At 47.1% G+C, this 15,000-nt stretch overlaps 1 protein-coding gene across 1 annotated transcript in view; it reads left to right on the top strand.

The window, feature by feature from the left end:
• Window positions 1–15,000, top strand: part of LOC145399850 (uncharacterized) — a 56,710-nt gene that overhangs the window by 19,025 nt on the left and 22,685 nt on the right. The window contains exons 2-5 of the mRNA XM_080272429.1: window positions 6,097–6,219; window positions 7,911–7,982; window positions 11,270–11,359; window positions 12,474–12,530. Coding sequence (XP_080128555.1) covers window positions 6,097–6,219; window positions 7,911–7,982; window positions 11,270–11,359; window positions 12,474–12,530 — 342 coding nt within the window. The remainder of the gene's footprint in view (window positions 1–6,096; window positions 6,220–7,910; window positions 7,983–11,269; window positions 11,360–12,473; window positions 12,531–15,000) is intronic.

Here is a 15,000-nt window from a genome sequence, read left to right as displayed (position 1 = left end):
GAGCGAGAGAGAGAGAGAGAGATAGGGCGAGCGAGCGAGAGAGAGAGAGAGAGATAGGGCGAGCGAGCGAGAGAGTTACATAGAGTTACATAGATACACAGACCACACAGACCTTACGGTCCCTACGAGGTGGTCCGGCCTTAATGCTAATATAGTGCACAGGAGCAGGAGAAAAGGATAGCACAGCAGAAGGCTCTCTCCCCCACCCTCCAGACCCTCCGGCATTAGCCGTACAGGAAACAAGGGAGGAAGTAATACCTTGCAGGAATGAAAAACCTGAAGGAATTTTATAGGATCGGCAGAAAGTAGAATAATGTGGAAAAGGAAAATTTGGGCATACAGCCACATACTTACTCTATATATTCTAGAATATTGTCTGTGTCTAATAGACACATGAATGCAGACGCGAATATGCAAATTGCTCCATCCTAACTAAACGATACCAATTGCGTCAAGATACATGTCCAGTCTCTTTTTAAACATTTTTATGGTACCACTCTCAATCACATTCCCAGGGAGTTTATTCCATTCGCTTACAACAGAGTAAGTGAAGAAGTTTTTGGTTGTATCAAGATTAGCCCTTCTTGTTTGCAACTTCATACCATTTCCTCGAGTTACAGTCTCGGTAATTACTGTGAATAGCTTGTTTGAATCAGTATTACTGAAGCCTTTTAGAATCTTAAAGCATTCAATCAGTTGTCCCCTGAGTCTCCGTTTTCTAAGAGAGAATAGGTTTAATTCTCTGAGTCTCTCGAGGTATGGTTTGTTCCTCAGGGACGGGATTAACTTGGTAGCCTTACGCTGGACCGCTTCCAGTATTTCTATATCTTTAATTAGGTGAGGCGACCAAAATTGCACTGCAAACTCTAAGTGTGGCCTGACTATGCTTTTGTATAGGGGGATTACAATATCTTTGCTTTTATATGTAAAATGTCTTTTGATGAAGCCTAGGGCCCTGTTGGCTTTATTGGCGGCAGAGATACATTGATTTGAACATTTCAGATCGTCTGAAATTAGTACGCCTAGATCTTTAACTAGTGAGGACTTGCTAATGATTTGGCCCTTCATTTCGTAATCATACCTTTTGTTTTTCTTCCCACATTGCAGTACCTGACATTTGCTTACATTGAAGGGCATTTGCCATTTTTCTGACCAGCTGATAATTTTATTAAGGTCATTTTGAAGGCTAATTCTGTCTTCTTCAGTTAATATAGTGTTGCCGATTTTTGTGTCGTCTGCAAATTTAGAAATGAAGTTGTTTAGGCCAACATCGATATCGTTAATATACATAATAAATAGGACTGGTCCCAACACCGATCCCTGAGGAACACCACTGGTCACTGGAGCCCAGTCTGACTCTACTCCATTTATAACGACTCGTTGCTTTCTCTCACTTAACCAGCAACGTATCCACCTATGAATATTTCCGTCAATTCCGAGTGATCTTACTTTTGTCATTAGTTTATCATGCGGCACTTTGTCAAAGGCTTTCTGGAAGTCTAGAGAGAGAGAGAGAGAGAGATAGGGCGAGCGAGAGAGAGAGAGAGAGATTCTGAGAGAGATAGGGCGAGCGAGCGAGAGAGAGAGAGAGAGAGAGAGAGAGATAGGGCGAGCGAGCGAGAGAGAGAGAGAGAGAGAGAGAGATAGGGCGAGCGAGCGAGAGAGAGAGAGAGAGAGAGAGAGAGAGAGAGAGAGATAGGGCGAGCGAGAGAGATAGGGCGAGAGAGCGAGCCAGAGAGAGAGAGAGAGAGAGAGAGAGAGAGAGAGAGAGAGAGAGAGAGAGAGAGAGCGAGATAGAGCGCGAGAGAGAGAGAGAGCGAGATAGAGCGCGAGAGAGCGAGATAGAGCGCGATAGAGCGCGAGAGATAGAGCGAGATAGAGCGCGAGAGATAGAGCGAGATAGAGCGCGAGAGATAGAGCGAGAGAGATAGAGCGAGATAGAGCTCGAGAGAGAGAGCGAGAGATAGAGCGCGAGAGATAGAGCTCGAGAGATAGAGCGAGATAGAGCGCGAGAGAGAGCGAGAGATAGAGCGAGATAGAGCGCGAGAGATAGAGCGAGAGAGAGAGCGAGATAGAGCGCGAGAGATAGAGCGAGAGAGAGAGCGAGATAGAGCGCGAGAGATAGAGCGAGAGAGAGCGAGATAGAGCGAGAGATAGAGCGAGAGAGAGCGAGAGATAGAGCGAGATAGAGCGAGAGATAGAGCGAGATAAGCGAAGAAAGCGAAGAAGAGAGAGAGATAGATAGGCGAAGCGAAGAGAGAGAGAGAGAGCAGCGAAAGAAGATAGAAGCGAGAAGAAGAGAAGAGAGAGAGATAAGGCGAAAGAAAGAGAGAAAGCGAGCGAGAGAGAGAGAGAGAGCGAGATATAGCGAGAGAGCGAGAGAAGAGCGAATAAGCGCGAGAGAGCGAATAGAAGCGATAAGCGCGAAGATAAGCGAATAGAGCGAGAAATAGAGCGAGATAGAGCGCGAAGATAGAGCGCGAAGATAGAGCGAGATAGAGCTCGAAGAAAACGAGAGATAAGCGCGAAGATAGAGCGAGATAGAGCGAGAGATAGAGCGCGAAAGAGCAGAAGATAGAGCGAGATAGAGCGCGAGAGAGCGAAAGATAGAGCGAGATAAAGCGAGAGATAGAGCGAGAGATAGAGCGAGATAGAGCGCGAAGATAGAGCGAGAGAAGAGCGAGATAGAGCGCGAAGATAGAGCGAGAGAGAAGCGAGATAGAGCGAGAGATAGAGCGAGAGAGCGAGAGATAGAGCGAGAGATAGAGCGAGATAGAGCGAGAGAAAGCGAGAAAGCGAAGATAGAAACAGATAAAGCGAAGAGAGCGAGAGAGAGAGAGAGAGAGAGAGATAAGAGAGAGAGAGTGGGCGACGAACGAAGAGAGAGAGAGAGAGAGAGAGAGAGAGAGAGAGAGAGAGAGAGAGAGAGAGAGAGATAGGGCAGCGGCGAGAGAGAGAAGATAGAGAGAGAGAGAGAGAAAGAGAGATAGAAGCGAGAGAGAGAGATAGACGACGAGAGAAGAGAAGATAGGACGACGCGAAGAAGAGAGAGAGAGAGAGACGAAAGAGAGATAGAGAAAGAGAGAGAGAGAAGATAAGACGACGACGAGAGAGAGAGAGAGAGATAGAGACGAAAGAGAGAAAGAAAGAATAAGAGCAAACGAGAGAAAGAAGAACGACGACGAGAGAGAGAGAGAGAGAGAGAATGAGCGACGACGAGAGAGAGAGAGAAGATAGGGCGAAAGCGAAAGAAGAGAGATAGAGACGACGACGAGAGAAGAGAGAGATAAGACGACGAAGAGAGAGAGGGAGAGAGAGAGAGAAGGGACGAAGAAAGAAAGAGATAGAGCAGGAAGAAAGAGAGAGATAGAGGACAAGAAAGAGAGAGAAGAGAGAGATAGAGAGACGAGCGAGAGAAAGAGAGATAAGAGAGCGAAAGAAGAGAGAGAAGAGATAGGCAGCGAAGAAAGAAGAGAAAATAGAGCGAAAGAAAAGAATAAAGACGAGCGAGAAAAGAAAGAGATAGAGAGCAGCGAGAGAAAGAGAAAATAAACGACAGCGAAAGAAAGAAAGAAAGAGAACGCAAACGAAGAAAGAGAGAAGATAGAGAGCGAAGAAGAAAGAAAGAAAGAAGATAGACAGCAGCGAAAGAAAGAAAGAGAGAGAGAAGAGAGAGATAAAGAAGGCGAGCGAGCGAAAGAGAGAAAGAGAAGAGAGATAAGGCGGCGAAGAGAGAAGAAATGACGCGAGAGAAGAGAACGAAAGAGAAAGGATAAATGACGACGAAGAGAGAGAGAATAGAGAGAGAGAAGAAAGAGAGAGAGAGAGAGATAAGGAGCGAGAGAAAGAGAGAGAAAATAGAGAGACGAAGAAAGAAAGAGATAAGGCGACGACGAAAGAAGAAAGAGAGAGATAGAGAAGCGAGAAGAGAGAGAGAAATAGAAAGAGAAGAGAAAGAAAGAAAGAAAGATAAATGAAGCGAAAAAGAAAGAAAGATAGGCGACGAGCGAGAGAAGAAAGAGAGAGATAGAACAGCGGCGAAGAGAGAGAATCGAGAGAGAGAAAGAAGAGAGAGAAAGAAAGAGAGAAAATAGAAGCGACGAGCGAGAAAAGAAAGAAAGAATAGGACGAGCAAGAGAGAAAGAAGATAAGGCAGCAAGAAAGAGAAAGAGAATAGAGACAACGAAAGAAAGAAAATAAATGACAAGAAGAGAGAAAGAGAGAGCGAGAGATAGGGCGACGAACGAGAGAAAGAGAGAAAGAGAGAGATAGAGACGACGACGAAAGAAAGAGAGATGGGACGACGACGAAGAGAGAGAGAGAGAGAAGGAGAGAAAATCGACGGCAGCCGAAGAAAGAAGATCGGCAGCAACGAAAGAAAGAAAGAGACAGAACGAAGAAAGAAGATAGAGCGACGACGAAGAAAGAAGAAAAGCGAAAGAGAGAGAGAGAGAGAGAAGAAAGCGACGAACGAAAGAAAGAAGAGAGAACGAAGCGAAAGCGAGAGAGAAAGAAAGCGAGAAGAAAGCGAGAGAGAGAGAGAGAGAGAGAGAGAGAGAGAGAGAAGCGGCGAGAAGAGAGAGAAGCGAGGGAAGCGCGAGAGATAGAGCGAGAGCAAGAAGCGAAAGAGAAGCGAGATAAGCGAGATGAGCGAAGAAAAGATAGACGAAGATAGCGCGAAGATAGAAACGAGAAGAAAGCGAGATAAGCGCGAAGATAAGAGAGAACTAAACGAAGAAAATAGGGCGAAGTCTAGCGAAGAGAGCGAAGATAAGCGAGAGATAAGCGAGAAAGGCGAGAATAAGAGAATAAGCGAGATAAGCGAAGCGAGAAGATAGAGCGAAGAGAGAGCGAGATGAGAGCGAGAAGAAAGTGGTCGAAGAAGAAGAATAAACGAGAACGAGAGAGAGAGAAGAGAGAGAGAGAGAGAGAGATAGGAGAGAGCGAGAGAGAGAAGAAAGAAAGAGAAGATAGAGGCGGCGAGAGAAAGAAAGAAGATAGAGCGGCGAAAGAAAGAAGAAAACAACAGCGAAAAAGAAAATAAAATGCAGAAAAAATAAAGCGAGCAGCGAAGAAAGAAAGAGAAATAGAAAGCGGCAGCGAAGAAAGAGAAAGAGAAGAGAGAAAGAAGATAAGGCAAGCAGCGAAGAAAGAAAGAAAGAAAATAAAGACAGCGAAGAAAATAAAGAGCAGCGAAAGAAAGAAAGAGAGAAAGAGATAAAGCGGCGAGCGAAAGAGAAAGAGAGAGAGAGAATGGGGCGACGAGCGAAGAGAGATAGGGCAGCGACGAGAGAGAGAGCGAAGAGATAGGAAACGACGAGCGAGAAAGAGAGAGAAGAGAAAGCGACGAGAGAGAGAATAAGCGACGAGAAAGAAAGAGAGATGAGCGAGACGAGAGAGAGAGAGAGAGAATAGACGACGAGAAAGAAAGAGAGAAAGAGCGACGAGCGAAAGAGAGATGAGAGAGAGAGAGAATAGAGACGAGAGAGAGAGACAGACGAGCGAGAGAGAAGATGGGCGACGAAAGAAAGAAAGAAAATAAGTGGTAAAGAAAGAGATAGGGCGACGACGAGAGAAAGAAAGAAAGAAGAATAAGCGAGAGCGAAGAAAGAAAGAGAGAGAAAGCGACGAGAGAAACGCGAGAAGATAGAAAGACGACGAAAGCGAGAGATGGCGACGGCGAGCGAAAGAAAGAAAGAAAATAGAGCAGCAGCAGAGAGAACGAGATAGAAGCGGCGGAGAAGAAAGAAAATAGAGCGCAGCGAAAGAGAGATGCGCAGCGAAAGAGATAGAAACGACGAAAGAAAGAAAGATAGAGCAGAGCCAGCAACGAGAGAAAGAAAGAAAGATAGATGACAACGAAGAAAGAAAAATAGAGCAGCAACGAAAAAGAAAATCGGCAGACGAGAGAAGAAGATAGGGCAGCAAGCGAAAGAGAGAGAGAGAATGACAACGAAAGAGAGAAGATAGCGAGCGAGCAACGAAAGAAAGCGAGCGAGAGAGAGAGAGCGAGCGCAGCAGCGAGAAAGCGAGCGAGCGAAAGCAGAGAGAGAAAGAGAAGAAAACAAACGAGAGAGAGAAAACGAGAGAGAGCAGCAGCAGCAGCGAAGACGAAAGAAAGAAGAGAAAGAGAGAAAGGGCGAGCGAGAAAGAGAAAGAAAACGAAAGAAAACAGAGAAAGAACAACGAACGAGAGAAAACGAAAGAAAGAAAACGAACGAAGAAAGAGAAGCAACGAAAGAAACAAGAAAAGAAAAAGCGAAAGCAGAAGACAAGACAGAAAGAAAAACGAAACAAGAGCTGAAAGAAAGAGAAAGAAAGAAAGAAAGCAATAGAGCGGCAAAGCGAAAGATAAGAGCGAGCAACGAATAGAAGCGAAAGAAAGAGCGAAACAGCAGGAAGAGAAAGAAATGCTAGCATGACAGCAAAGAAAGAGAGCGAGAAGAGAGCTGCGAGAGAGACAACGAGAGAGAGAGAAAGAAAGAAAACTGTGTGAAAGAAAAAGAAAACGAGAGAAACGAAAGAGATAGAAAGAAAGAAAGAAAGAAAGAGAGAGATAGCAGCAGAAAGATGTAGAGAGAGAGACGACGAGAGATAAGAAAGCAACGAGAAGAGAGAGAGAGAAAGGGCAAACAAGCGAAAGAAAGAATAAACGAACGAAAGAGACGAGAGCAGCAGATAGCAGCAACGAGCGAAAAGAGAGAGAGAGAGAGAGAGACGCGGAAACGAAAGAAAGCGAGCAACGAAAGAGAGAGAGAGAGAGAGCAGAGAAGAGAGATAGAAAGAAACAAACGAACAGAGAGAGAGAAAGAAAGATAGGGCGAGCGAGCAGAAAGAAAACGAAAGGCAACGAGAGAGAGAGAGAGAGAAAGAAAGAGCGATAGGGCGAGAGCGAGAGAGAGAGAGAGAGAGAGACAACGAGAGAAAGAAAGACGAAGAAAGAGAGAGAGAGAGAGAGAAAGAACGAGGCAACGACGTACGAGAGAGAGAGAGAGAGAGAGAGAAAGAAAGGGCGAGCGAGCGAGAGAGAGAGAGACGAGAGAGAGAGAGAGAGAAAGGGCGAAAGAAATGAAGAAACGAACGAGAAAGCGAGAGAGAGAGACGAGAGAAGAAAGCAACGAAGAAAACGAAAGAAAGAAAGCGACGAGAGAAAACGAAGAGAGATAAGAGAAAGCAACAGAAGAAAGAAACGAAAGAGAAGCGCGAAAGAAAGAAGATAGAGCGAGCGAGCGAGACGAGAGAGAGAGAGAGAGACGACGACGAAGAGAATAGAGAGACGAGCGACGCGAAAGAAAGAAAGAAGATAGAACGAGAGCGAGAAGAGAGAGAGGAGAAGAAAGAGACGACGACGAAAGGAGAGAGAAACGACAACGAAAGAAAAAGAAAGAAAGAGAGAAAGAGACGAAACATACCGACGAAAAAGAGCAGAAGAAAGAGAGAGAAAGCGACGAAGAACGTGAGAGAGAGAGAGAGAGAGGCAGAGAGAAGATAAGAAGCGAAAGAAGAGAGAGAGAGAGAGAGAGATAGAGCGACGACGACGAGAGAGAGAGAGATAGAGCGAACGAAGACGAGATAGGGAGCGAGCGACGAAAGAGAGAAGAGGAAACGACGAACGCGACGAGAAAGAGAGATGAGATAGGGCGAGCGAGAGAGAGACGAGAGAAAGAGAGATGAGATAGGGCGCACGCGAGCGAGAGAGAGAGAGATAGGGCGAGCGAGCGAACGAGAGAGAGAGAGACGAGACGAGACGAGAGATAGGGCGGGAGCGAGCGAGAGAGAGAGAGAGAGAGAGAGAGAGAGAGACGAGAGAGAGAGAGAGAGAGAGAGAGACGACGAGAGAAAGAGAGACGAGACGAGAGCGAGAGAGAGACGAACGAGAGAGAGAAGAGAGAGCAGAGAGCGAAAGCGAGAGAGAGAGAGAGAAGAGAGAGAGAGAGAAGAGCGAGCGAGACGAGAGTAAGAGAGAGAGAGAGAGAGAGAGAGCAGCTCCCCAGAGAGCGACGAGAGAGAGAGAGAGAGAGAGAGAGATAGGGCGACACGAGAGAGAGAGAGAGAGAATAGAGCGACGAGCGAAAGAGAGAGATAGATGACGAGCAAAGAAGATGAGCGAGAGAGGAAGAGAGAAAGAAGGAAAGAAAGGGCGAGCGACGAAGAGAGAGAGAGAGAGACGAGAGAGAGAGAGAGAGAACGAGCGACGAGAAAGCGCGAGAGAGAGAGAGACGAGAGAGAGAGATAGAGCGACGGCGAGAGAAAGAGAGAATGGGACGACGACAATGAGAGAGAGAGAGAGAGAGAGATAGAACGACGAAGCGAGAAGAAGAAAGAGAAGAGAAGCGGCTTGAGAGAGAGAGAGAGAGAGATAGGGCGACGACGAGAAAGAACGAGAGATAGAGCGACGACGAGAGAGAGAGAGAGAGAGAAATAGAGGCTGACGAGCGAGAGAGAGAGAGAGATAGGAGACGGCGACGAACGAGAGAGAGAGAGAACGATAGGACGACGAGCTGAAACGAAAGAGAGAGAGAAAGAAGCAACAAACAAGCGAAGAAGAAAGAAAGAGACGACGAGCGAAGCGAGAGAGAAGACGAGAAGCTGAAAGAAAGAGAAGAAATACGCAGCAAACGAGCGAGAAGAAAGAAAACGAGCGAAGAGAGCTAATAAATGAAAGCAGCAGCGAAAGAAAGAAAACAGCAGCGGCCAGCGAGAGAAAGCAGAGAGAGAGAAAGATAGAGCTGGGGCGAGCGAAGAAGAGAAGAGAGAGAGCGAGAGAGAGAGAGAACGAGATGGGGCGAAAGCGAGCGAGAGAGAGAGAGAGAGAGAACGAGAACGAACGAGAAGAAGAGCAGCAGAAGACGACGACGAAGAGAAAGAGGAGAAAGAAAGATAAATAGCAGCGAGAGAGAAGATAGAGAGAGCGAGCGCAGCGAGCGGGAGAGAAAATAGAGAGCGAGCAGAAGAGAAGAAAGAAGAAAGAAAGAAAGCAGAAAAGACAAGCTGAGATGAGCGAAGAAAGAAGAAGAAAGAAGCAGAAAATAAGAGAGCAGCAGCGAGAGAAAAAGAGAGAGAGACGACGACAGAGCGAAGAAACGAACGAAGAAAGCGAGAGAGAGAGAGATAAGGCGGCAGCGAAAGAGCGATGGGCGAGCAGCGAGAGAGACGAGCGAGAGAGAGAGAGAAAGAGAGAGAGAGCGAGCGGGAGAGAGAGAGAGAGAAAGCGAAGAAAGAGAGAGCGATAGAGAAAGCGAGAGAGAGAGAGAACGAAGAAAGAAGATAAGCGCAGCAAAACGAAACGAAGAGACGAAGAGAGAAGGCGAGCGAGAGAGAGAGAGAGAGATAGAAGGCGACGGCGAAAGAAATAGAGCGAAAGCGAGCGAAGAGAGATAGAACGGCAAGAAAGAAGATAAGGCAGCAGCGAAAGAAAGAAAGAAGATATGAAACGGCGAGACGAGAGAGAGAGAGAGAGAGAGAGACGAGACGAAAGAAGATAAGAACGAGAGACGAGAGAAAGAGAGAGAGAGAAGATGAGGGCAGCGAAGAGAGGCGACGAAGAGAGAGATGAGACGACGAGAGAGATCGACGGCAGAGAGAGAGAGATAGAGCGAGCGACGAGAGAGAGAGCAGAGAGAGAGAGATAGTGACGACGAGAGAGAGAGAGAGAGAGAGCAGAGAGAGAATGAGAGAGAGAGAGACGGAGAGAGAGAGAGAGACGAGAGAGAGAGAGACGCAGCGACGAAGAAGAAGAGAGATAGCGAGCGAAGAGACGAGAGAGAGAGAGAGAGAGAGAAACGGCGGAGAGAAGCCGACGACGAGAGAGAGAGAGAGAGGAAATAGAGACGAGCGAGCGAGAGAGAGAGATAGAGGCGACGACGAGAGAGAAAGAAGATAGAGAGACGGCGAGAGAGAAGCGACGACGAGAGAGAGAGAGAGATAGAGCGAGCGAGCGAGAGAGAGAGAGAGATAGAGAGCGACGACGAAAAAGAAAGAGAGAGAGAGCGAGAGTGAGCGAGAGAGAGAGAGAGAGAAAGCGAGCGAGCAGAGATAAGAGAGCTGAAGCAGCGAGCTTGTTTATATATATATTGTTTTGTTTGCCTGTTTGTTTAGAAAGACGAGAGAAGAGAGATAGACGCGAAAGCGATAGAAAGAGAGAAAGAGTTTTATGACGAGAGAGAGAGAGCGAAGCGAGCGAAGAGACGAAGAGAGGAAGAGATAAGAAAGCGAGCGAGAGAGAGAGAGAGAGAGAGAGAGAGAGAGAGGGAGCGAGCAGAGAGAGAGAGAGAGAGAGAGAGAGAAGCGGCGAGAGAAAGAAGCAGGCGACGGCGAAGAGAAAGAGAGCAGCGATAGATAAGACGAGAGAGAGAAAGAAGAAAGAGATAAGGCGACAGCGAAGAAAGAGAGAAGATAAGACGAGCGACGAGAGAGAGAGAGAGAAGCAGACGAAGAAGAGAAGCGAGGCGAAGAGAGAGAGAGAGAACGACGACGCAGAAAGAAAGACGAATAAGCTGACGAGAGAGAGAAGAAAGAAGACGAGAAACGAGCGAGCGAGAGAGAGAGAGAGAGAGATGACGACGAGAGAAACGAGCGAGCGAGAGAGAGAGAATGAGAGAGCAGAGGAAAGAAAGAAAACGAAGCGAGCGAGAGAGAGAGAGAGAGAGAAAGAGAAAGCAGCAACGAAAGCAACAGAAAGAGAGAGAGAAACGAGCGAAAGAAAGCAAACAAGAAAGCTGAGAAAGAAGAAGAAGAAGAAACGAAAGAGCGAAAAACGAAAACGAAAGCAGCGAAAGAAAGAGAGAGAGAGAGAGAGAGAGAGAAGAAAGCGCGAAAGCAGCGAGAGAGAGAGAGAGAGAGACGAAGAGAGAGAGAGAGAGAGCGAGCGAGCGAGAGAGAGAGAGAGACGAGAGAAAGAAACGAGAGCAGAGACAAACAACAACGAAAGAAAGAAAGCAGCAGCAGCAGAAAGCAACAGAGAGAGAGAGAGAAAGCAACGAGAGAGAGAGAGAGAGAGAGAGACGTAGTTGAGAGAGAGAGCGAGAGCGAAAGCGAACGAGAGAGAGAGAGAGAGAGAAAGAAAGAAAGAAAGAAAACGAAACGAGAGAGAGCGAGCGAGAGAGAGAGAGGGGGGAGAGAAAGAGAGACAGAGAGAGAGCGAGCAGAAACAGAGAGAAAGAGAGAGAGAGAGCAGAAAGAAAGAAACAGAGCGAGAGAGAGAAAGAGAAAGAGAGAGCGAGCGAAAACAGAACGAAGCAAGTGAAGAAACGAACGCAAAGAAAGAGAGAAAGCGGAGCGGAGAAAGAAAACAGACGAGAGAAAGAAAGAGAGAGAAAGAAAGCGAGCGAAAGAAAGAGAGAAACAAACGAAAGAAAGCGAGCGAGAGAGAGAGACAAGACGAGAAACGAAAGAAAGAAAGCGGAGCGAGCAAAACGAGAGACGAAAGAAAGAGAGAGAGCAGAGAGAGAGCGAGCGAGAGAGAGAGAGCGAGAGAGAGAGAGAGAGAGAGAGAAAGCGAGCGAAAGAAAGAAAGCAGCAAAGAAAGATAGGGCGAGCGAGCGAGAGACGAGAGAGAGAGAGAGAGAGCAGAAAGGGACAGGGCGAGCGAGAGAGAAAGCGAGACGAGAAGAAAGAAAGAGAGAGATAGGGCGAGCGAGCAACGAAAGAAAGAGAGAGAGAGAGATGGAAGTAGCGAGCGAGAGAAAGCAGCGAAAGAAAGAAAGCATGGGGCGGTTTAGCCAGAGAGAGAAAGAAAGCAGCGAAAGAAGAGAGAAAGCAGCGAAGAGAAAGAGAAAGCAGAGAAAGAAAGAAAACGAAAACAAAGAGAGCGAAAGAAAGAGAGAAACGAGAGAAAGCGAGCGAGCGAGAGAGAGAGAAGAGAGAGAGAGAGAAAGCGAGCGAGAGAAAGAGAGAGAGAGAGAGAGAGAGAAAGCGAGAGAAAGAAAGAGAGACGAGAGCAAGAAAGAAAGAAAGCGAGTGAGCGAGAGAAAGAAAGCGAGAGCAAGAGCGAGAGAGAAAGAAACAGCAAAGCGAAAGCGAAAGAAAGAGATAAAGCGAGCGAGCGAAAGAAAAAGAAAGAAAGAAAGCATAGGGCGAGAAAGCGAGAGAGAGAAACGAACGAAAGAAAGAGAGATAGGGCAAGCGAAAGAAAGAAACGAGAGAGAAAGAAAGAAAGATAGGCGAGCGACGCGAAAGAAAGAGAGAGAAAACGAAAGAAAGAGTTAGAGCGAGCAGCGAGAGAGAGAAAGAGAGAACGAGAGAAACGAAAGAAAGAAAGAAAACGAGCGAGCGAGAGAAAGAGAGAGAGAGAAAGAGAGAGATAGGGCGAGCAAGCGAGAGAGAAAGAAAACGAGAGAGAAAACGAAAGCAAGAAAGCAACGAAAGAAGAGAAAGCAGCGAGAGAGAAAAAGCAGCAGGAAACTGAACGAAAAGAGAGAGAAAGCGAGAGAGAGCAGAGAGCAACAAGAAAGCGAGCGAGCGAGAGAGAAAGCGAGAGCAGAGAGAGAGAAAGAGATAGCAAGCAAGAAGAAAACAGCGAAGAGAAAGCAGCAGAGAGAGAGAGAGAGAGAGAGAGAGAAAGGGCGAGCGAGCGAAAGAGAGAGAGAGAGACGAAGAAAAGCGAAAGCGAAAGAGAGAGCAAACAGCGAAAGAAAGCGCGGCGAGAGCAGAAACAGCTGAGACGAGCAGAAGAGAGCTCAGACAGAGAGAAACGAAAAGCGAAGCGACGAGCAACGAAGAAAGAAAACGAACGAAACGAAAGAAAGCGAGCGATAGAAAGCGAAAGACGAAAGCGAGCGAGAAGAGAGAGAAACGAAAGAAAGAGAGATAGGGCGAACGAGCGAAACGAAAGAAAGACGCGAGTGAAAGAAACGAGAGAGAGACGAAAGAAACGAGCGAGAGAAAGAGAGAGAGATAGGGCGAGCGAAACGCGAGAAAGAGAACAAGCAAACGAAAGAAAGAAAGAGAAAGGCAGCAACGAGCGAGAAAGAGAGAGAGCAGAACGAAGAAACGAGAGAGCAAAGAAAGAAAGAAAGCAGCAAAGAAAGCAACGAAAGAAACAACAAAAGAAAGAAAGAAAGCGAGCAAAGAAAGAAAGAAAGAGAGCAGAGATGGGGCGAGCAACGAAAGAACAAGAGAGAGAGAAAGAAAGAGACGAAAGAAAACGAGCGAGAGAAAGAAAGAAAGAAAGAAAGCAAGCGAGAGAGAGAGAGAGAGAGAGAGAAAGAAAGCGAGCGAAAGAAAGAACAGAAAGAAAGCAAACAGAAGAAACAGCAAGAAGCAAAGAAAGAAAGAGAGAGAGAAAGAAACAGCGAAGCAAGAAAGAAAGAAAGAAACAAAAACAACGAGAGAAGAAAGAGACGAGAGAAAAAGAAAGAGCGAAACAAAGAAAGACGAAAGAAAGAAAGCAGAGCGAGAGAGAAAGAAAGATAGGGCGAGCAGAGAAAGAAAGAAAGACGAAAGAAAGAGAACGAAAGAAAAAACGCAGAAAGCGAGAGAGAGAGAGAAAGAGAGAGAGAGATAAGCGAGAAAGCGAGAGAGAGAGAGAGAGAGAGAAGAGAGATAGAGAGATAGGGCGAAAGACGAGCGAGAGAGAGAGAGAGAAAAACGAGAGAGAGATAGGGCGAATAAACGACGAGAGAAGAGAGAGAGAGAGAGAGAAGAGAAAAGCGACGAGAAAGAAAGAGAGAGAGAGAGAGAGAGAGAGAGAGAAAGCGAAAGAAGCAACGAAAGCGAAGAGAGAGAGAGAAAGAGAGAGAGAGATAGGGCGAGCAAGCGAGAGAGAGAGAGAGAGAGAGAAAGAAAGATAGGGCGAGCAAGCGAGAGAAAGAGAGAGAAAGAGAGAGAGAGAGATAGGGAAAGCGAAAGCGAGAGAGAGAGCGAGAGAGAGAGAGAGAGATAGATAGCCCGAGAGAGCGAGAGAGAGAGAGAGAGAGAGAGAGAGAGAGAGATAGGGCGAGCGAGCGAGAGAGAGAGAGAGAGAGAGAGAGAGAGAGAGAACGAAAGGCGAGCGAGCGAGAGAGAGAAAGAGAGAGAGATAGAGAAAGATAGGGCGAGCGAGCGAGAGAGAAAGAGAGAGAAAGAGAGAGAAAGAAAGAAAGAGCGAGAGAAAGAGAGAGAGCAGAGAGAGAGAGACGAGAGAAGAGATAGGCAGCGAGCGAGCGAGCAAGAGAGAACGAGCAGACGACGAGAGAGAGAGAGAGAGAGAGACGAGGGCGAAAGAGAGAGAGAGAGAGAGAGAGAGAGAGAGAGAGAGAGAGAGAGAGATAGGAGCGAGAGAGAGAGAGAGAGAGAGAGAGAGAGAGATAGGGTTAGACAGAGAGAGAGAGAGAGCGACGAGAGAGAGAGAGAGAGAGAGAGATAGAGCGAGCGAGAGAGAGAGAGAGAGAGAGAGAGAGAGAGATAGAGGGCGAGAGAGAGAGAGATATAGAGAGAGAGAGAGAGAGAGAGAGAGCAGTTTGATGAGCGAGCGAGAGAGAGAGAGAGAGAGAGATGAGACGGCGAGAGAGAGAGAGATAGGGCGAGCGAGCGAGAGAGAGAGAGAGAGAGAGAGAAACGAGCGAGAGATAGCGAGAGCGAGCGAGAGAGAGAGAGAGAGAGAGAGAGAAAGGGCGAGCGAGCGAGAGAGAGAGAGAGAGAAGAAAGAGAGAGAAAGAGAAGATAGGGCGAGCAGCGAGAGAGAGAGCAGAGAGAGAGAGACGAAAGAGAGAGACAGGGGCGAGCGAAAGAAGAGAGAGAGAGCGAGACGAAAGAGAGAGAGAGAGAGAGAAAGCGAGCGACCGAGAGAGACGAGAGAGAGAGAGAGAGAGACAGAGATAGCGAGCGAGCGAGAGAGAGGCAATTAGAGAGAGAGAGAGAGAGAGAGAGATAGGGCGAGCGAGCGAGAGAGAGAGAGAGAGAGAGAGAGAGAGAGAGAGAGAGAGCGAGAGAGAGAGAGAGAGAGAGAGAGAGAGAGAGAGAGAGAGAGAGAGAGAGAGAGAGAGAGAGAGAGAGAGAGAGAGAGCAGAGAGACGAGAGAGA

This window comes from Coenobita brevimanus, chromosome 50 (genome assembly GCF_032717465.1).
Source record: "Coenobita brevimanus isolate Jiangsu-jjx chromosome 50, ASM3271746v2, whole genome shotgun sequence".
NCBI lineage: Eukaryota > Metazoa > Arthropoda > Malacostraca > Decapoda > Coenobitidae > Coenobita > Coenobita brevimanus.
This window is presented reverse-complemented; position numbering and strand designations above follow the sequence as displayed.